Source organism: Nymphaea colorata, chromosome 4, assembly GCF_008831285.2.
Source record: "Nymphaea colorata isolate Beijing-Zhang1983 chromosome 4, ASM883128v2, whole genome shotgun sequence".
NCBI lineage: Eukaryota > Viridiplantae > Streptophyta > Magnoliopsida > Nymphaeales > Nymphaeaceae > Nymphaea > Nymphaea colorata.
The window spans coordinates 20,003,225-20,026,634 of record NC_045141.1 but is presented as its reverse complement, the minus strand read 5'-3'; the positions used below and the strand labels follow the sequence as shown (position 1 = coordinate 20,026,634).

Sequence of the window (23,410 nt, the reverse complement as noted above, 5' to 3'; positions counted from 1 at the left end):
AATTATTTTTTTCTCGAGAAAATAACTAAAATGCCCATTTTCTTCAAAACTGATACATAAGATCCTCCTCTCCCTTAACACAGGGCTCCAAGTTAGGTGCCGAACACACAAACTGTTCTTGGCTTCAGGTATCTCTTTTAATACATAAATTTGAAAATTTTACAGACACGCTCCAACATTTCACATTAAGCTGCGTGAATTATATACAAAATGAGCAATTAATTGAGAAATTGAAAGAATTGCATTTTTTCAAAATTGTCGTGCAGATTTGCTTATATTGTACTTCATATGGCATCAATGTCACCTGGGTGCATTTCCCAGGAGCTCGCACCTGCACCGCGTGCGTTGCGGGTGCGCTCCAGGTGCGCACCCAAACCGCACCCGATGATGAGGCGCACCCAGGAGAGTTGGATCAAGTTCCGAGTCGAATCCAAATCCAAACCAAGTTCATTGCGTGTATGGTGTGTATGGTTTGGATCTGGATATGATTTCGAGATGAAACCAGATTAAAAATCCACAAAATCAAATCTTCGTCGGCCATCACATCTAATTTAATACATCTATAGATGTATCATATGTTCTCTTTTCTCTTTAAAAAAAAAACGATACAGGACTAAAAAATTGTGGCTTTCATAAAACGATCTGTTTGCCTTTTTTTCAAACATTTCTTTTTTGATTTTTTCCCACTATCATAAAAATGTATAATTTTAATTGTGTTATTCAATTTCTACGAAAAATTAATAATAATAATAATATTAATATTAATAAAATATCTTCACCGCACCGCCGCACCTAATTTTTTTGAGATGTGCCGCACCGGCACCCGCACCCGCACCGGCACCCGCACCCCGCATTCAGGTGACATAGTATGGCATGAAAAATCAGGCGTCTCATTAAATGGTTCAATCTGTCAAGGTATCTATGAATATGGATCGATTCGGATTTCATGTCAAATAGTAGAGTATCAAATAGCAGCCTTGAATCTGGAACCGCTAGCAAAACCAAAATATGTGCCTTCGAACTGGTGTTGCTTAAATGTGAAGCCACATAAAACGTTGAGTTAGGTACCGTAGTATCGGATCGACAGTAGATATAATCCAAGCAAAACAATACGAATTCGGTTGAAACGCAAGATCCAATTCATATGTTAACAAATCATGCATTCGAAATCTTATATTTCCAATATTGTGCCCATAAGCCATGAAGTTTGTACAAATTCTTGCTTTATTGAGTTTGAGTGCAAATATCTAACATACTTGTTTGCCTCAAGTTACACTTCCTAATCTCGTTTACATGTGCAGGAAAATTGTTTCCCATTCTAGTGAGTTTTTCTTTTGGATGTTTACTTACGAGAAACCACCTTTGAGCGTAAAACCCTCAAAGCCATACTCTTATGCCTTCAAGGCTTTGGCTTCCTTTGGGGTTTGGATGAACCTACAATAAATCCTTCAACTTGGATGTCGTGCTTGCTACCGTTTGCAGCCCATAAGAATAACACACCGAAACATGATGACGGCCACTAGATTCAAACTTTGAACCCTTTGACTGTGAACTACACCCCTTTAGACCATTCCCATGAGTTGAAAGTTGTAATTAGATTCCCTAGTTTTGAGATTTTCTTCCAAAGCAATATGGGCTAAGATATGATCTTCATGCCCAAAATCTTCAACATTTATACAGAAACTGCAGTTCCTTTATTAGCAAATTCAATTCTATAAGCTCCAAACATTGAAATCTTTAACTTTCAAACTCTTAAATAAACAAGCTGAAATAAATGTTAATCTGACTCGTTAGTAGTGAGTCTGATTCTAGCTAAGCATGCATGACTTGTTCAATTAGTTTTGACTCGTTCCTTAGCAGTACTTGCCCTTTGCATTGGCCTGGACTTCTTAATTTCGTGGCAAACATACACATACACCAGTTCCGGTCGAGGAACATGCGCGCTTGTGTAGGCAATTGCACACACACACACACACGATCTGATGCCAAACGGAGCAATGTGATTTTCAATTGAAAGAAGGCCGCATGATGCTGCCAGCAGGTCAGGTTCGGAGTGTTCTCACCATGGGCAATCGAATTAGGAGATGAAGAATAGACCACAGACTAAACTCTTTCCGAACTTCGAGATGACATTTCAACATTGGTTGAGAGCTTCAATACCTAGAGTGCGTTTCCATGTTCATAATTTGACAGAAGTCTGCATAATCACAGCTTATCAATCAAATAAGAAAAGAATTTAACAGCAGGTAAATTGATCAGTTTATATATAGGAAAGCATCATGGCTGCAGTGAACTAGCTTCTCTGTTTCAATTCCCTCTTTCTCATACGTGCATAAAATTCATGAATTTTGTCGTCCAGCATTTGTATCCACACATCTGGCTGTTCCTTCAAAACTCTGATTGGATAGATCCAGCTATAGTCGAACTGCCCAAATCTGTGGTTTCGAAAATTAAAGACGTCTCAGATCGGGTCTGCAGATTCACATTTTATGATACTATCAAGATTCAGGGTGCACAAACTCCAATATATTCATAAAATTTTCACTGGGTAGCTCTTGCATATTGAAGTGATCCACATTCCATTTCAACTTAGGTTGTCTACTGCATATATAGGTGTTGATCCGGATTTCCTCTTTACAGAAATCACTACCACTGGCACTGGGATATTACTTGAATACGAATATTGCACCAAAGTACAGGTTGAAGGGGAAAAGAACCACTGTAGGTCAAGACTAACAGAATGGCGAAGTATGAAGAGAAATGTGGTAAATTTTGAGTTTGGTCCAAGCTGAGTTTTTTGCTTGGTTTTAAAATTAGTAGAGGATCAATTTCCTTTCTTGAGATCTCTGATTTCCCGAAGCAATAGCTCTAATCTCACTGTTTCTCGACCTTGACAGCTCTGATCATCAAAGTCACTCTCTATTTTTCTCCACTCTTAAGCGTTCGATGGTCACCGAACCCATGAGGAGATCAGAAAGGAAACATGCTTGTCAGCATCCGGGGTAGTTGTCAAGTTTGATAGTACTCCACACTCAAACCATGTGTATATTTGCTGAACTAATGGCATCATAATGGTCAAATGTGGCTCGGAGTTAGAAATAGCAAACATTCATTAATGCTATGAATTCCCAACTGTTCCATGTTCTTGATAAAAATCAATATGGAAGGTTCTAGGTCCATGTCTGCACCTACTACATGAACCGACAGTTTGCTTTGGAAGTTTCAATTGAAACATTTACTCTGATTTTCCAAGGACCTTGTATAATTTGGTTTTTCTCGTTATATAATAATGAAGATTCTAGATCCATGGTTAAGTTAATGTTAGCTGGGTGATTCCAATCCAATTGGTTTCAATCCAGTGGCTGCAGATTCAAGAGTGCCATGCATCATGTTTTAAATAGTTTTGAGTTTTCTTACTTCAATATATGTATATTTAAGGAGATTTGATGAGGGTCTGATTAATTTTACCAAGGGGACGTTCTAGCAAACAATTAATATTTGGTTTATCGTTATCACTATCTATGTCTTAAATTCATGGATTTTTGAGTCTAGATGATGGGTGTCTAACTTGAGATCAAGTTTTACAATTCTAAAGTGTAATCTTCGCATCTTGCAAACATATGATTCAGATGATCATTTTTAGAAATCAACGGCATAAGATCCAAGGATCAGATATAAAATCCTAAGAGCTTAGATCACTTAATTTAGATCGAAGACCCAAGGTAGTCAAACACACCCAGTTCACACCTACATCCGCTATACCGGCTGCTTGACCGATTTGATTTCAAAATCAAATTTTCTTCAAACTGATTTAACTAGCATCGTGATAAATGTGAGAAGGTAGGACCGGAGTACTACGGCGGGGAGCACCAGCATAGTATACCCCATTGATCTGTCGATTTTCTAAATGAGTCTTGTCTGGGTATCAGTTCACCGATGTAATGTGGGAATCGTGCCCATATTAAAAATATTTTGGCATCGTAAATGTACCACCACAGTCTTAATACATTAATATAAAGTACAATTATACAGCTCTAGTTCCCCACTTGAACTCGAATTGGGGAACATATATACCAACTCTTAGAAGCTGACTGGTGCATAGTTTTCTTTTGGAACTAATAATTCAATCATCAAACAAGGAAAACTAGCCCATTCTATCAGTAAACTAATGTACAGTGGTCTTAGCTAGGTCAGACCAAATTGGTGGTTAAACAAGTACTTTGGTATATAGAGGCAGCACGCAGCCTTAATCTGTAATATAAGTTCAAACTATGCATGCTTATAAGAAGGTGATTGATGGAGTTTTGAAGAAAACTAGCTCATTCTATCAGTAAACCAAGACACAAGGTTGGCCCTGATTGATGATAAAAGTGACTTGTTTGTAAGGGTGGTTGGGCTCCGGATAGACTGATCAATCTCCTGTCTTATGGTCTGACTGTTTTGAGAGATACAGAAGGGACTGAACGCACTGATTGTTCATCTGATCTGTGTACGTCTCCTTGGTGAAACATTGCCAAGACGAGGATTTTGTTTTACTGCAGACATCAATCTTTACTACCATGGGAGCAGTTGCTAGGCCCAAGGAAGAAGAAGTTGTTCTGCATGCATGTTGGGAGGTTAATTTTTTCGTCTGAACTAATCTAAAATTTTGCTGAGAGAATAAAGAAGGGAAACTCATGTAGACTTCATTTCGTTGTTGAACTAGAAGAAAGTTTCTTAAACCCTTCTTGTGTGACGTTTGTTGTTGTCAATTAAGGTGCAAAGTGAAAGTAAACTTTTGTACTTTAAAAAATACACCTGAAAAAAGTTTTTCTTCCTGCCCCCATCAAACATCTGATCCGTAGAGGCTAGTGCCTTGGATGCTTAGATGACGGTAAAACACCAGCTCATATAAGGAAAAAGCAACCATGCTAAGGAGACATCATGTACAGTACTGAAGAAGGAGCTGAACTGGGTGCCAGGTTAAATGCCCAGTTTCATCCGAAGTCATAAAGGAATCGATCCGATGAAGAATACAGTGAAAGATGTCAAAGCTCAAGCATTTGGGCATAAATAAATATTAATGTTTCTGTCAGGAAAACAAATAGTATGTTCTCATGTCAAAGTAGAAATCAGTAAAAAGGATGAGATCTCCTTATCCATGACAAGATGTCCGAAGCGTAGGGCATAAGAGATCTTCTTACCATATGCAGATGATAAATCAATTAATGAGAAAACTGGCGGCACAGAGCTAAATTTCCATGAAGTCTCATCTTGTCATGAAGATTACTCTTTTTCATTTTTTCCCTTAAATTGGTGCATGCTTCTTGTAGCACACTATAAATTTAGTCTCATCTTCAAGATTGTGAGGGGGCTTATAAAGAGGAGTCAATAATGAGATGATTGTTCTGATTTTATTTTTTTGGGGTTAGAGCCTAAATTACTAGGAGACATGTTTAAATCCATCGAATGAGTAGCCCAAGCCCAAGAGTAGGTCGAGTTGTTACACTTCTTGGATCCGATCGGTAACCTCTCTTCTCTGTGTGGATGTAGTAAGATCTCTTTTCTCCTAGAACCTATCCCACGTTAAATTTTCTCTCTGGGTTTCCTTTATTATCGTGTCCCACCACATGCCATTGAAGTATTTCCCAGTTGCCGGTCTTTGTCAAAAGCTGACGTTTTTAGTTCACCCTCTACAAGAGTCACTTGCTATGGAGAAGATGGATCACAACTGAGGTCGGTATTATCTGCCCAAGGGTGGGTGGCATAATGGCCTGGACAATGGTTAGGCTGTTGTGGGTCACTAATTTGAATAACATGCGAGTTACATTCTCTTTGTTGAAAGCGGATGAAACTAGTGTACTAGGCGACATTTACATCGGTGGCTTTATAATAAGCACGGACACAGTCTTGCACCTTGAGAGCAAGGGGAAGGCTGAGGGGAGGTCTGCATAATCATTTTTTATGAGCAAGAAATTATCAACCCAATGACCTGAAAAGTAGCCCAAAAGCCCCCTTCTCATTTGCCTCTGGGGTTCTAAATCTATTTCAATATTCAATGTCTTACCACTACCACTTAAGATGGAGAGGTATAGTACTTATAAAAAATGAACTAAAAGCTCCGACCAGCTATCCAATGCCCTTGAGGCGCATGATCATACTTTACAGGCTTACCAGAACTGAGGCAAGGCAGATATTATTTTACAATACCCTTCTCGAGTTACATGCACTAGTGCACAACATTTTAAGGCATCCCAACTGACTCCACTTGCATTGGGTGATATGCATAGAAGCCTGTGTACAATGCACAGGCCTGTATATATAAAATAACAGGTTGAAGGTTTTAGCGCATTGGTGATGCTGCCACGGTCCGTACTTAATTGAAGCAGCAGGACTGTATGCTTTGATAAGAATTAAATGTTCGTGGTTTGTGCCTTAGCAGTAGTATTGTACTGTGGCATTGTGGGTCTTTTCGCCCAGGAAAGAAACACAAAAGGTGTCCTGACGTAGATTGACTTGTACACGTCCTGAAACGTCTCCAGTAGTTGGGGCCACACAGTTCATGCATCTCCATGGATGGAGCTCCAGTTGGTCCCGTTCAGGACACTACATTGTTCAGCTCAGTCGTCCTTGAAGGCCCCAGCAGTTTCAGACGAAAACAAGCAGGTCCCCTCTACCTCCTCATTGCTGTCGATCGCAACATAAAACGCCGATATTCTCTCTCTTGATAACTTTGATGCAACGGCCGGGATGCACACCATTCATACACACACCCAAAAACAATAAAAGAAAAAGGTAAGCAGAGGAACAGAACTGCCGTATGCATTATTTCGTATCTTCTTTTCACCACGGAGTTGCACTATTTTTCCCCCCTTCAAGTTGAAATTCTCTCATTATTGGTTGTACATTCAACAGGGTGAAACTTTATTCGAGTCCTATTCATCTAAAAAAGGCAAGGTCTCAAATATTTACAGTAACTCCAATTGGCCAGTAGCTATTGTGTACAGAAACTATCATTGGAAGGAAAGACCAAATAGGGAGACGATCTAGTCATTGAATTGAATTGGGCATCAGATAAATGTCTTCATGAGCTTAGGACGTAGTACCGGATGGAACCCGCCACCCGCATATTAAGTTGCTGCAAACCTCATCTAATTACCAAGCCAACCAGTTCTGAGATTAGCTACCGCACAAACTATTGAGCCGAGCAAGCAGCTGATTGTGACTTTCTTTTTGGGGGTTATCTAAATATGAAGGCTAACGGGGCTACTCCTTTGTATACAGAAGTAACTGGTTATGACCGAGACAGATTGGGAACACATTCCTTCGTCAGGTTTGTTTGCATTTTTTTGCTTGTAAATTATCAATTTATGGCTAGATATAATATTGCGTGCAGTCAACCATTTTGATGCTCTCTGAAATGAGGAAACAAAAGCTCATATATCATCAAGAAGTATGATCCATCTTAGAAGCTCAAGTTGGTTGACATTTTCAGAAAAACGTTATTCATACTAAAGCATGATTCATAACAACTAAATTCTAGTGAAGGCATCCTTGTGGTTCAAGTGAGAATCATGTTGACGTGTATATACTCTTTAAGGATAATTGAAGCGCTGCCAGTTTCTTAACACACATAAAACATCCAACTTGCTACTGTTGGTCAGTGGTGGAGCCACAAATATCTGGCTGAGGCAGACCCTTCAAAAGAAAAGAAGGGTCTGAGGGGCGCCAACACGTAAAATAAAGAGCTAATTGTATATCTCTATGTGTCTCAGATATTAATTACGTCAGTAAATGATGGGGACGGTGCCATTGTGCATCTACCAATGTTGTTCATCAAGGAAACGATGAACGGCGTGGCGATGCACTTGCTTGCATGATTATCAACTGCCACTGCACGAAGATCAAAGCCTAAAGCTTTCCTCCTATGGGAGAGAGGTGGTAGTCGTAAGCAGGCAGCTAGTTCAGCGGCGCCCGTGGACAGGCAGCTAGCAGAGTGATGGTCACCACACAATTGAAAGCACACTTATCTGCATGACGCTGCCAGTTGAAGGCAAGCACACACACACAACCATTTAAGATGAATCATTGGTTGCGTCTGGTCATGTATTTGATACCTCATTGCTCAGACGCCTCTTTTTAACCGCACTAGACGGGCCTTGTCCTGGCAGCGCTATCTCCCACTCTGACGTACTCCTCCTGCTGCTCGTGAAGCTCTTCTTTCTTCATTTTGATAGTTTTATCTCGGATACCATTCAACTTTACCGGCCCCAGCTCATTTATCTCCTTCATCAATCTGCCATTAATGGAACCACAATGGAAAGCACAACCATGTCCCGGCCGTTGCCATGCTTTTGAAGTAAAAGCGTTCCCAAACAAACAACAGACACGACTCTTTTTATTTAAGATATTTTCAGCGGATACATGCACCACATTTGTCACTTGAAAGTTTGAAACTGAAGAGGAAAGGTAGAATAAAATTTACTGTCATTCACCCTCGTTGTTCGTTGTTAAAAGTCAAGTTTAGAGACTTCAAAAATAAATCATGGGACTCTTTTATTTTGGAGTCCCCATCAAGTTCGGTGCCCACTATGGGTGGGCTTCAACTCACACCCGAGCTCAGTTAGGATGTCATATTATTAAATTACTTATATAATAAATGTTCTTTTGATATTTTTTTATATAATATAATTATTCAAGTATGTTATATACATAAATAACTAAATTGTAATAGTATGTTTATTTTGTTATCTATAATAAAATTAATAATAATAATAATAAAATATTCTCACCGCACTACTGCACCTAAATTTTATGGGATGTGCCGTTCTGGCACTCGCATGACACCAACACCCGCACCCTGCACTATGGTAACATAGCTTCAAAAAACAAAAGCAAAAGGCAGAAGGAATCAATATTCAACCCACTCGATGGCGCAATCGCTATATTGGACCACACCAGCTTGTATTTAATTGTGAAAATGGTGTGGTCCGGTTGCTTTCTGGCTTGCAGGTTCACAAATGAATCAAGTAGTTCCATGTTCAGCCACCCCCGCCCCCTCCCACTGCCCCTTGAAAAGAAGGGCCACAAAAAGAAGGGGCGGTGACCCGAACAAGAAAAAGAAAGGAAAAAAAGGACTTGTGTGGTTTGTTGTAGGTGAATAAGAACACATATGTGGCGCTGCAATCAGTCCTTAACACACAGCCCTCGGTCAGATATGCACTGAATAGTTAAACTCCCTAATGCTGTCCACATGTAACTCAAGACATTTTTTTCTTTCTTCAAGGAAAATCTTGTATCAAGATAAAAAAAAGTTTAAGAATGACTTCAAAAAGTAGTAAGATTTCTAATTTGATCAAGTTCAAGGTTGGTTTTGAGGTCGATCATCCAACAATCTAAGCCACTCAACTGGTTGGTATCCAGGTGTCGTGTACACTCAAATGCGCACCACACTATAGCTAATTCAGGTCCATTCTATGGCAGATCATTTGAGTTATACCACAGAAAAACTGTTGGACGGCGATGCCGCAAACCGATGGGCTCCGATCCCCTCCAAGGTTCCATCAAATCGATCTCCAACAGTAGCAAAATCATGCACACTCTTGTGCATGAAAATTTGTATGCAGGACCAGGATGCCTTCATTGAAATACAAAAAGAAACTTTTGAAAAGGTAAATAAGGAATCTGACAAAGTCTAAAGTGTCCGTTACTTCGTAAAAAAGTTTCGAAAATGCGTCTACCTCCTTTGTTGCGTGCACAGAGGTATGAATGGGAAGACAAAGAATCTCCCACAATAGGCATCCATGAAACAGTCTCCGAGTGGGTTGTCATATGTCATAAGAGTTCTCAGACCCCATCTGATCTGAGACCCAATTTGGGTGCACCTACATGCCCAGATCGAGTCACCAGCAGTGCCGAGCTTAAAATGGAGGAGTAAAAACAAAGGATCAGCATCAACTAGAAAGATATATTAAAAGGCAAGTTTGGCTTTGTAAATATGCTAATTAAAGACCATGATAAGAAATTGATCTCTCTCTGTCCCTCTTTCTTAAAGTAGTCAAGGCCTGTAGCGTAGCTGATTAGACCTAAAATGAATCAACAACACATCTCAAGTTTGATCCCGTGGGTGTTACATATTGGTCGGTATTAAAGCGAGAGATTGAGGGTGATGTCCTTTGGATTAAACACAAAGGTTGTGGTTGCGCTCCCTTCTCCTTCCTTTCACCTCTCTCTTTCTCTCTCTAGCTATTGGATTGATGGGCATTTCACCTCTGTCTTTCTCTCTCTAGCTACATTGCATTTCAACTCCCTCTTTCTCTCTCTCTCTCTAGCTGCTTGGATTGATGGGCATTTCACCTCTCTCTTTCTTTCTCTAGTTACTTGGATTTATGGGCAGGTTGAAGGCTTGCCATCAGTCTGTGGGTGGGCGTTAGGTCATTGGGCAAGTTGCTTTCTCTCTCTTTCACTAATCTCTTGACAGTCCTTTAGAGCTGGACTAAGGGGTGTTATTCAGTCATTTTGGAATGGGCTGTTCCCTTCTCTCTTCCTTCGAACGGAGCAAAGAAAGTATGTGGTATATTAGTTTATTAAATGATACCAATTGGTCAACCTTGGCCTGTTCTTATCGCTGGCCAAACTCTAATTCATGACTTGTCCTGCTCATCAACGTGACTTGCCCTCGTTTGGTCCTTGACTTGTTTGGTGCCTTTCATGTTCAACAGACCGGAAACTTCAACCAAGCTCAATCGCAGCTTTTGGGAGTGGTTCATAATCTTTTAGGCTTATGATATTCTGGGGATATTGTCTCTTCGGTGACATCTGATCTTCTGGAAAAGTTGGGACCCATAATGGTGACGTTTCAGAGTCTTTTTTTTTTCTTCAGAAACGAAATCGTGGTCTTTTACAGCCATTATAGATCTCATGCACTTTGAGTAGTCAATAAATCTTGTCTATAGATGACATATATACATGGATAAAAATTAAATTCTAAGTTTCTGTAATCTAATTGCTTAATTAGTCTATCTCTCTTTATTTCATTCAATTGCAAGTAGAGATCAAATAGGAAATAGGAAGAAGCCGAGCAAAGTTTTTCTCGAGCTGCCGGAGCAATCACATTAATCCACAACTTGATGGATACCTGTCGGCCGTCTATGATCATGCCTTACCTCTCTCTCTCTCGCTCTATAGATCTGTAGACACACATTGGACGAATGGTATCTAGTGATGAACTGAGCCAGACAATAAAGTGTAGAAGCGTGTGAGGGCAGCCAACCTGCTGGTGGGTCCAACAGCACCATCAATTTGAAAAGGTGGCAGAAAAACTTGCTGAATCTTTTACCGCCTGCTTCCTCTACCAATTTGGATTGGACGCAATAATGCTAGGCTGATTGACAGTTCTTTGAATTGAAATCAAATGGTCACAGAACTAAGATTGCTGATTAGTTGATGGCAGCTCGGATGAAAGGTTTTGAAAGTATAAACAGATGAAGCTGTTTGTGACCTGATCTCTACTAATAGCAATGTCTTTAATTAGTTATTTCCAGCAACTTTTTTTGGGTATGCTTTCCCAAAAAAATAACTACGAATTTTTTTAATTGTTAATCTACCAAATTTAATTTACTGCAAAAGTGTGAATCATTTAAAGTTTGGTCTCAATATGATCAACAATCCATTCTGCATCGCTAATGTAAAGATTGGTGGTCAGTAACGTGCTACCAGAAGAACAGAGTCTAACTGCCAATTTAAATGTGAGAAGTAAAAACCTTAGTGCAAATTCTTTGCGGGGCCCTGAAACGAGGGTGGGATGTGGGCGGATGCATTTTCCCGCATTGATTTAGTAATGCCCTTCCTGGGATGCACCTTCCTTAGGAACATGGAGAAACGCTATCTATAGCTGTTCTATTGTTGAATCTGAACAACATATGGATGCATTAAAATTTCATAAATTATTTACCAAAATCCTTGTCCGAAGTGGTCTAATTGAATGACAAAATTAAGTGAGTTATTTTCTTATGCCAATCATAATAAAAAATGCAAACCCTCTCCATTTTCACCTCTGAATCTGGCGGATGTTTTCCGTTAGCTAAAAACATTCATTAGTTTTAACAAACAAACTTTCAAGAACATCTGATGCACACAGCCAACAAGTAATAAGGGACACTCTAAAGTTGAGAGGGTCGATAAAATAGGAATAAATACTAAAATTTGGAGATAAGAAGTCTTCGATTACAATAACAAACACAAAACATACGGCAGATCCAAAGGGACAAGTGGGGCAGAGAAAGGGGCAAGTGGACGAAATACAGTTGACACCACAGAACGCTAAAGAGAGAGAGAGAGAGAGAGAGGCGTGAAAAATGAGAAATACAGGAAGCTACTACATATATAGAGATGGGGCAACCGACTTTGGAAGCTTGATAACTTTTACTTGTGTTTTTACCAAAGCAAAAATGTACTACAATCTTTCAGTCCTGTACCTATGATTCCACCATTTATGCAAAGAGCTCGGCGACAACACAACCTACGTACATACCACTTCCAGTAAGTCCACTCCTTTCAGCATGGATAGCTATGCCGACGGCGGGGGACACCGTTGGGAGGAAGACCCCTGGCAGAGCAGTACTCAGAAAGGCACGCTTTTAGCACTGCCTATGGCGCCGCCGGATGAGGAGGAGGGGGACGGGGAGGATAACGAAAGAGGCAAGAAACTTCCATCTTCTAGATACAAGGGAGTGGTACCTCAACGAAACCGCAAATGGGGAGCTCAGATATACGAGAAGCACTTGCGGGTGTGGCTGGGAACCTTCCGGACGGAGCTGGAGGCGGCCGTGGCCTACGACGTGGCCGCGCTCAAGTTCAGAGGCAGGGAAGCCATCACCAACTTCAGCGCGGCCTGGGAGGACCCGCACCAGGCCCGCTTCCTGGAAGCCCACTCCAAGGATGAGATTGTGGACATGCTCAGGAGGAACGTCTACCACGATGAGCTGTCGACGGCAAGGAAGGACGGCAGCGCGGCGGCCTCGTCGGCATGGGCGAAGCGGGCGTCGTTGGCGGCCGGAGCCACGGTGATGAAGGAGATCTTCGACAAGGTACTGACCCCTAGCGACATAGGGAAGCTGAACAGGCTGGTGATCCCGAAGCACCACGCGGAGAGGTTCTTCCCCATCGACGCGGGCGAGGGCGTGGTGCTCAACTTCGAGGATGAGGTGGGTAAGATCTGGAGGTTCAAGTACTCCTATTGGGCCAGCAGCCAGTGCTATGTCTTGACCAGAGGGTGGCGTCGTTTCGTCATGGAGAAGGGACTCCAGGTTGGGGACGTAGTAATCTTTTCGAGGTCTGCAGGGCCTGAACAGCTGAACTACATTGGCTGGAAGCACAGTGATGACGACGCCATGGTCGAGCAGGAGGATGGCTGCCGACATTGCTCTGCCACCAGGCGACCGCCGTCGCCGGTGGTCCATCCATTGGTACTGCCGAGGCCTGATCAGTCGGTGAAGCTCTTTGGGATTGATCTCTCTTCCGGCCCACTTAATTAGCGCACTTGATATTCAGATGATTTGGAGTTGAAGCGAGGTCAGCTCCCAATGTCTCTTCCCGCTGTTTCTTTGTTGAATAATAACTATTTGTTGGTCGCAAGTGATGCAATTTGTACGATAAGAATTTCTTGATTTGGAGATCGACCGATTCTTTTCATGTGTTTATTCATCTCTTCTCAAATCCACAGATTATAATCGCTCTCTCTCCACCCCCTTCTCTCTCTCTTTCTCCCATACAGACACACTGGAGACTTACAGGTTGAAACATTTCTAGTTTGCAAACTCATAAACTTTTCACTTGGAAAGGATTCAAAGAGCAAAACTAAAAAAATATGCAACTGAAAAGATTCTAGACTAAAGAAACCTGCAAAAATGAGTGTAAGGGGACAGCTTCAGACCGCCTTTGAGTGCTTGGTTTTTAGCGAGTGGCAACTCATCATGTACGATATCAATTTCCTAAGAAATGGACAAATTAAAACTGCGGGTAATACAAAATATGAATATACACATAAATTATGTAAGATATATCCACATCTTCAATATAATATTATTTTCAATTTCCCTGCGGATGAGACATTACAGATGGAATTTCAGAAGAGACCTCATTCTACTGTAGCGAACTGTACGCGCTTGAAATTAGATCATATACTCTGATCTCAATGTATAGAGTGTCTAAATATATATGAAGCGGAGCCATACATTTCCACTCTTTTATATATATATATATATATATATATATATATATATATATATATATAACCATCTTTTTCCCTTTGCAGAGGAGATACAATTCATAAACTTAAGCGTACTATTAGCGCTATTGGGAAAAGGTTATTTGAATCCACTCTCTCACTCTAGTAGCCATTGGGTATGCAGAACTATCAACATGATTTTTACCATGAAGTTAAATCCTCAGAATGGCGATGATATACCCATATGATATGCAACCTCTTATATTATATCCAAACTGAACTGTGCTTAAAGAGTTTGATGGCATGATTCTTGTTCAGGCAATTTCAAATATCGAACTAAGACATTCGGCATGCCAAACTTGAGCATTTTTGGCTTCTATACTTCATGTCGATGAGTCTAACGAGCTAGAAGGCTCTAATAGTACTTAAGCACCACCTGATCATGATCATGGTCATGGAACCCACAAGCAATTATAAGCAAGCCATTCGTGATAATTTTCTGTGTTGCCCCATTCGATAGAGAAGCTTGTGGAAGGGAATGATATATGTCTCAAACTCCGGGTATTCTACTGTTCTATGAGAAATTTCTTAGCTCAGTAATAATGAAAATAGACAATTATAGAAGCATGAAGATGTTCGAGATTGATATGCTATAATCAAAATTAAGCTCTTGGGCAACTAACTCTCTTAATCAGTCAGTCATTTTCTCATTTGATTAAAATGTATAAATCCCGAAGAGTAGCGTGAGAGTTGGAATAGCGAAATCCTAACCAGTCCCAGACTACTTATTTCGATCATATCCAAGTCTCAAATATCTATTTTCAATAAGAAATTCAGTCATGACATCATTTCGTCATGTGCTAATGAGGGCATGCACGTTTAACATCATGTCTGTCGTTAAATGTTTCTCTCCAAGTGGCCATGGTGAAGGACGAACAAGAGGTTCGGGGTGAGATCCTGATACGGGACCGTCCTACCAGATCCATAGTTTCTAAACGTTGATGAATATAGGATTTGAAAGAACAGGTTCTTCTTCTTCTCTCTCTCTCTCTCTCTCTCTGCAGTTGGGCCACTATGCTGCGCTATCTATCCACTCTCTCTCCACCTTTTCTTATTTTTGTTTCACTGTGTGATTGTCTTGTATATTAGTCTTTTATTTTTGTTTTTGTGGTTTGTTCTTATACTTAGGGGACATCTTGTCCCCAAATTTTGGGGTGAATTCTTATTTTATCAGCTCTCACTCTCTCTGCACACACACACATACACACATATATATATATAACCGCCTACAATCAGCTCAAATAAGGAGCCATCCAACGAACGTTCCTCCACGGAAGAGTCACGACATTCATTATCCCATTATAATACGAAATGCAAAAACCTTAATGATGTGCTATAATGTTGTTTAATTACGTACCCTGACAATATTGAAGCCAAATAGTGGTATAATCACTTCTGATCTATTCTCTCCATACTCGTTTAATTGCCATGAGATAGCTTTAGCTGCTCAATATCTCATAAAAAAAATTATAAAAGCCGCTATACTTTTCGTTACTATAGATAAATCGCAGCCTTTGTAACAATGTTTTGAACGAGAACTTCATGAATTGAATGTTCAGCATTCTATAAACGTGCAAAAATCTATATTGGCCAGCGGATAGCGGTAAGCTATTAATTAGGGGCCATGTGACTCTGCGTTGCCCACAGAGGAGCCAATCAACGTTTCCTGTTGCCTTCTAGATCGGCCAAGGCATTGGTGAAAGATACATGCTTGGCACTCCTAGGGATTGGTGATTGGTCAGGTAGTACATTAACGAATTAAGTGATTGGCAAGTGATGGGTGATGAACAGTTGGTAGGAAGGGAATGAAAATAGTGACAAGTGTAAGAGCTTCATCCAATGCTGCTATTTTACTGCCTAAACTTTCGTGATAATGTTATCTTTGTAAGGTGAATCCGGTGGGGAGCTCGCGCAGCTGAATCACCCTTTATCATAAAAAAGAAAAAGAAAAGAGCAATTGTCAAGAAACTAAGGCTATATATATATATATATATATATATATATATATATATATATATATATATATATATATATATATATCAAAGAAGAAGGATGAAGACGACGAACACAAGAAATTAACGTGGTTCAGAAGAAAGATTCCTACTCCATGACTCAGTCATCAATTTCATGATGATCTAGTTTCCTTAATACAGTATTTATACATTGCTATGTCTGATTCGAATTTGAATCAGTTTCCGTGGATGTACAATCTGTTTCCTTGAATTTCTCCTTTGGTTTTGAATAGGAGAAACTGACATTCTCCTGAAATCTTTCATCATTGTGAAGGGGCGTTTTAGTTGCTCGTCTGATTGGCTTTGCTTACATATTTGTTGCTCTTAATTTGCTGGAATTCTGTTTTATTGCTGGAGCCTTATGAAGATGCGTTTTAGTCACTTGACGCTTGTGGCTGATTTGATTTCTTGCCATATTAGTTACACCTGATTTCCTGCAGTTATAATCCACACCTGATTTCTTGGAGTTATGAACCGTTGGAGATGCACCTGATTTTCCAGAGTGAGCTGGTGCGTTATCATCCCCCCGCAACCGAAGGGAAGGTTGCATACGTAAGCCTAGATGCTGAATGAGAAAGGTGAGGTGTTGCTGAGACAAAGGTTTGGTAAAAAGATCTGACCTTCAATTGTGACGAAATGAGTATGCATATTTCCAAGTGCGACTTGTTCACGAACAAAATGATAATCGAGTCCCAAATGTTTCATATGTGAATGGAAAACTAGCTTGATAGTGGTATGTAGTGTTGAAATGTTGTCACTCAAAAGGATAGGAGCTTTGGAGAGGTAAACGACGAGATCTTGTAAAATAAATGTAACCCATTTAATTTCAACAGCAGCTCCGACGAGGGCCCGGTATTCAGCTTCATAGGACGAGCGACAACAATCGGTTGTTTCTTAGAGCTCCAGGATATACAATTTGGACCAAGAAATGTGCAGTGTCCGGAAGTCGATCGGCGTGTATCTGGACAGCCTGCTCAGTTTGCATTAGAGTACGCTCGGAGAGTCAAATCTTGGGATTTATAGAACTGGATAACATATTGAGGCGTGCCTCGAACATATCTTATAATGTGTTTCTTCATCGTTGGGGCATGCATGAATTGACATGAAAAATTTACTGCATAGGAGAGATCTGGCAGTGTAAGGGTCAAGTATTGAAGTGCCCCTGCAGAACTTCGATATGCAGTAGCATTGGAATAAGGTGGATCAATTTCCTCAGGAGATTTGGAACCGATAGTAATAGGCGTGCTCACTATTTTACATTGCTGCATTTGCACTCTAGAGATAATGTCTTCAACATATTTAGACTGATGCATAAATAAGCCATTGGAAGTCCGTTCAACTTGAAGTCCCAATAAATAATTCAGATCACCTAAATCATTCATAGCAAATTGTTGTTTGATGGTGACGAGGAATGACATTATAAATGAATGTGAATTTCCTGTAAGAATGATATCATCAACATACAATAATAAAATGGTGACCTTTTTTTTTGTCTACGAACAAAGAGAGACGAGTCAGTGGCACTGGAAATGAAGTCCATAGAGAATAAAAATTGAGCAAATCTGTCATACCATGCTCGAGGTGCTTGTTTCAATCTATAAAATGCTCAATTTAATCTACAGACATGATCTGGCTTGGACGGATCTTTAAATCCAAAAGGTTGCTCAATATAAACCAGCTCACGAAGATGCCCATTTAAAAATGCATTTTTTACATCTAATTGTTTTACAGGACAATTAAATGTGAGGGCAAGGCTAAGAACGATTCTTGACCATTGGGGAGAAAGTTTCCAAGACGTCCAAATCTTGAACCTGGTTATATCCTTGTGCTACGAGATGCGCTTTGAGCCTTTCAAGCTGCCCATCTCCTTTGAGTTTAGTTTTGAAAACCCAATGGCTCCCGATTACATGCATGTTTGGTGTATGAGGCACGAGATCCCAAGTATGATTTTCCTGTAAAGCAACCATTTCATCTTTCATAGCTTGATACCAGCCTGGGTGTTTAAGGGCAAGGGTGTAATGTGATGGTTCAAGTGGAATGAATGAAGTGGTGAAGGCATATTTAGGATTATGTTTTATGATGTCGGATTTGGATCGAGTAGTCATAGAATGAATTGAGGAGGAGGTAGTCGATGGGACTAATGGTGAACTGGGTGGCTCGAGTTGGAGAGGTGATGTAGGGGTTGGTATGGGTATATGCGGCAAAGGAGAAGGCTATTCAGTATTATGCATTTGGGCTAGACGTTGAGATTCAAGATGAAGCTCATTGGATGAATCTGAAAATGATACAAAGTCAGCATTAGAGGTTATGGGCCTAGGAGTTGGTATGGTGTTTTTGTAGGAAAAATGGGTTTCATCAAACACAACATGACGGAAGATACATACACATCCAGTGGGAGGATATAGACATCTATACCCTTTATGATGTTGTTATGTCCAATAAACACACAAAGTAACGACTTTGGCTGAAACTTATGATTCATATACCCGCTAAGGTAAGGATAACATCTAGATCCAAAAGCTCGAAGACAAAAATAATCAGGTCGTTTCTTGTAAAGCAACTCATACAGACTTTGCATGTGTAAAACTTGTGATGGAAGTCGGTTGATAAGCCAAACTGCAGTGAAAAATGCATCGACTCAATATTGAGTTGGGAGATGGCTATGAAATAACATAGTGAGACCGAATTCTGTAACCGATCTATGTTTTCTTTTGACCATACCATTTTGCTCTGGTGTCTTAGGACAAGATTTTTTATGTTTGATGTCATTCTCTTTTAAATAATCTGTAAGAACCAAACTGTTAAACTCGCCCCCTTCATCACTTTGAAAAACTCTGAGCTTTGCATCAAATTGTGTTTGAATCATTTTGTGAAATTCAAGAAATTTGGCAAAAAATTCAGATTTTTGTTTTAGAAGATAAATCCATGAATATTTAGAGAATTGATCCACAAACAAAGCATAATATTTAGATTTTGGCAAGATACAATAGGAGTTGGTCCCCATAAGTCATAATGTATTTTAGAAAACAAAGAATCACAATCATTATCAATAGGAAAAAATGGAAGTCTACAAGCCTTCCCCATCTGACAAAAGATTTTAGGCAAATTTTCTGTCATCGTATTCAACTTACTTGCAGTCATAAAATCTAACACTTTATGATGTGGATGTCCAAGACGTCCATGCCATACTTCAAAGGGAGCTGATCGGAGCCATGTTGAAAAAAACACATTCTTCGGTTTTAGCTTGAGAGCATACAGATCGCCTTCTCTAGACCTTGTTGCAATCACTTCATTGGTCTCATTGTCATTAATAACAAAGAAATTTAAAGAGAATTCAAACACATAAGGCATAGTAGAAGTGAGTTGACTAACTGAAATCAGATTTTTCTTAATGTTAGGTACAACAAGAACGTTGTCGAGAGGAATCGTGCGATTTCCTACATGAATATCGGCAACTCCAATATGTGTAATATCAAGATATTGACCATTTCCTACCATGATTTTGTTTGTTCTTTTATATGGAATGCAACTTTTGAGTTTATTTGGATCATTGGTCACATGGAAACTTGCTTCGGTGTCAAAAAACCAGTGTTGATGAGTCCGATCAACAATTTTTATAGCAACAAATGCTCGTGGCATATCACGTGGTTGATAGGCATGATCAAATCTGTGATAACATTTAAAGGCATTATGATTATTTAGTCCACAAATCTGACATGATACCTTGGATTTGTTTGTCTCTCCATTGGCCGATCCTTGCTGATTTTGAGTCATAGTAGCTGGATTGAACTCATGTCCCTTGGAGTTGAACCGACTATTGTTGCTATTGATATTGCATCAACTATTGTTGTATCATTTTCTATTGGTTTGATTGCTGGATTGTTGTGTGAAGAAGACCATTTGGTTGTTCAATCTAGCCTCTCCCACATGCAAGTCCATTGTTTCATGCCCTTGAAGTAGTGACACTGCATCAAGATATGAGGGCACCAGTGGCTTGAGGATAGAAGTCATAACGACTCATATCCTGGTCCGATACCATTAACCATCCAAAAGACTTTGTCGTCATCCTCAAGAGGCTTCCCGATTGTTGCAAGTTCATCACATATAGCCTTGAAACCAGTAACATATTCAGTCACATGTTTACCTTGTTTGCGGTGGAATTGTAGTTTTCTTGTCAGCATCATTTCTCTATCCTTTGACTCACGAGCGAATGCTCTTGTCAAGGTTTTCCATACTTGTTCAGGGGTTTCAAGTCCCACGACAAGTCCAAGGACTTCTTCTGTGAGAGACCCAGTGAGCCCTCCTCTTAGAAGGCAGTCTGATTTCTTCCAAGCAGAATAATCAAGGTTTGGTCGTCTCACAGTTTCACCATTCTCAAAAGATTCAATGGTAGAAGATGGTGTGAGAATCGTACCATCAATAAACCCAAGCAGATCTTGGCTTTTTATGAGACCAAGTTCCACAACAAGAAATTTTTGTGTGACGGTTTGATTGAAACGAAATTAGTCACATTCATGGTGGAAGGATAAGGATACTTAGCGCCCAAAAATAGTAGACACTTGCCTGAATCCACACCGTCAAGCTCGACTTCTAGGTCGTCTCCAGTACAAAACGCGCCACAGATAAAGTCACGCCTAGAAGCTTTTATGGCTCTGTTACCATGTCAAAGAAGAAGGATGAAGACGATGAACACAAGAAATTAACGTGGTTCGAAAGAAAGATTCCTACTCCACGACTCAGTCATCAATTTCATGATGATTTGGTTTCCTTAATATAGTATTTATACATTGCTATGTCTGATTCGAATTTGAATTAGTTTCCATGGATGTACAATCTGTTTCCTTGAATTTCTCCTTTGGTTTTGAATAGGAGAAACTGACATTCTCCTGAAATCTTTCATCATTGTGAATGGGCGTTTTAGTTGCTCGTCCGATTGGCTTTGCTTCCATATTTGTTGCACTTAAATTGTTGGAATTTTGTTTTATTGTTGGGGCCTTATCAAGATGCATTTTAGTCTCTTGATGCTCGTGGCTGATTTGATTTACTACCATATTAGTTACACCTGATTTCCTGCAGTTATAATTCACGCCTGATTTCTTGGAGTTATGAACCGTTGGAGACGCACCTGATTTTCCAGAGTGAGCTGGTGCGTTATCAATATAGAAGATTATTCAGCTCCTTGTTTTGGCTGTTGATTAGGTTCGGACATGAACGATCGGCATCCGACTCGCTAACCTTCAATATATGGCCCGATCGGCATAGAATCTGCTTATATGAAACTACCCACAGCCATTTTTCGATGGATCGATCCTTTGCTGGAGATGAGGCTATAAATGGGTGGAGGAACAAGCAGAGGCACTCCTCCCCAAAGGAGAGCCATTCTCTAAAAATTTAGAAGACAGGAGATTGACTTTTGCTCTTTCTTTAAGCTAAGACTAGCCCGTTGCCTCTTCCTACAAGGTTTTTCTAAGAAAGAACCTGAGATTAGGTCACCCAGTGTTTTAAGTAGGAGCTCCAAATGACTTGTTTTGTAGTATTGATGCAAGAGCAAAGCTCCAAATGACCTCAATTTGGGTTTTATTTATTATTTTATTTTATTTAGTTCCTTTCTAGTATTTTAAGTTTTTATTTATTATTACTTTTCGATCCTCACGTAGGGATCTGTATGGTGGCTATATAAAGATGTTTAGAGCCTCATTTGTGACTAGCTTTTGAGTTAATGAAAAACCTTGATGGTTCTTTTGCATTATCTTTCTATTTTCCATTCTCTTTTGCTACTCCTTCGACTATCCTTAGATTAGTTAGATGTTGATCGTGGATTAGAGGAGAAGACCTCCTTACCACTGCATCAAGTATCCTCGATCGAGAGTAGGAGGCTTCACCTGAGTACTTGTCGGATACTATTCGTCTGTTCTAGTTTGCAGGTTTACCTTAAATCCTAAAATTTGCACTTTAAGAGAAAGCCCTTAGAACTAGCTACTAGTTTATAGGGTCGAACAACAATGGTGGATGACCATACATGGGTACTCAAATTTACCGTCAGACACTTGCACCTGTGCCTGCTTTTGCTATGTCCTCATGTTAGAAATGGACGCACGGATTAGAACTCCATGCTAATCCAATTGAACTTGGGTTAGAAGCTGTTCAGCGAGGGCTATCACTTCGGCTGAATAAAAGGTTAACAACTGATGGCTAGAAGAAGATCTGAAAGCCTTCGATTCTTCCTGCCTTTAGGGTCCTGTGTTGTATCGGGACTTGAGTTGGTATAATATACCCTTCAACTTGAATGTTGCGAGCTCACTCTTTATAGTCTAGGAAAGTAACACTCATAGAAATCAAATACACTATAAGCCTTCTAAGTGTTTGCCTACCCAACAAGTTCTACTATGCCACTTAAGCAAAACTGGAAAATACGCTGACTTCAAGGAGGAAAATTGAATCTCCTAATAAGATAGACTGCTATTACTGGCACCACAGTACTGATGAGAGTTTCCTGACAGGAGGATCTGAAGACTGGACTGTTGTAAAGAGAAAAAGAAAATGGGTGCTAGAAGTGAATAGATTATATGTTTGACATGTCATACTTTCTAGGTATACAAGGAGTTGGGATAAGGATTTGGGAATTTGTTATTTTCTTCTAGCTGCAAAAGTTTGACTAGAATCTGATTTTCAACGGATTCAACTGTAGCTGTCTTACCGACCTTACATCCTTTTAAGTAAAAATTCTTATGAGGCTATGCAAGAAAATGGAGAGAAACCATAGAAAGATTTCTGCGTTCTGATAAAATAGAGGAACTTGTTCTTGACCTACATATGACCATTTAAATCACTTATGGACATAGGCAAGATGAAGCTTTGAATGTTGCCGACTGGCTATGAATAGAAAATGGGCTTAGGGTTTTATTGTTGAAATGACCAGATCAGTAGGCCCCAGAATTATCTGCAACCGCGTTGCTGACCGTGGTACGAATTATAAAGCTGCTTCCTTTATATGGTTTCCCATTCCATTTAATAGGTCCATGCCAAGCAATTATTGTGATCTTGCCAAATATTATGGGCCATGCAACCACTTATATCTCTACCTTATCCGCCTTTTATGTGGGAGTCCTTAGTCGTGGGCCAAAATCCTGTC

At 40.0% G+C, this 23,410-nt stretch overlaps 1 protein-coding gene across 1 annotated transcript; it reads left to right on the top strand.

Moving 5' to 3' along the window:
- The first annotated feature begins 12,229 nt into the window (after positions 1–12,229).
- Positions 12,230–13,671, top strand: LOC116253128 (AP2/ERF and B3 domain-containing transcription factor RAV1-like). The gene has a single exon (XM_031627898.2). The coding sequence runs from the start codon at positions 12,540–12,542 to the stop codon at positions 13,512–13,514; it is 975 nt and encodes a 324-aa protein (XP_031483758.1). The 5' UTR covers positions 12,230–12,539; the 3' UTR covers positions 13,515–13,671.
- The last annotated feature ends 9,739 nt before the right edge of the window (positions 13,672–23,410 follow it).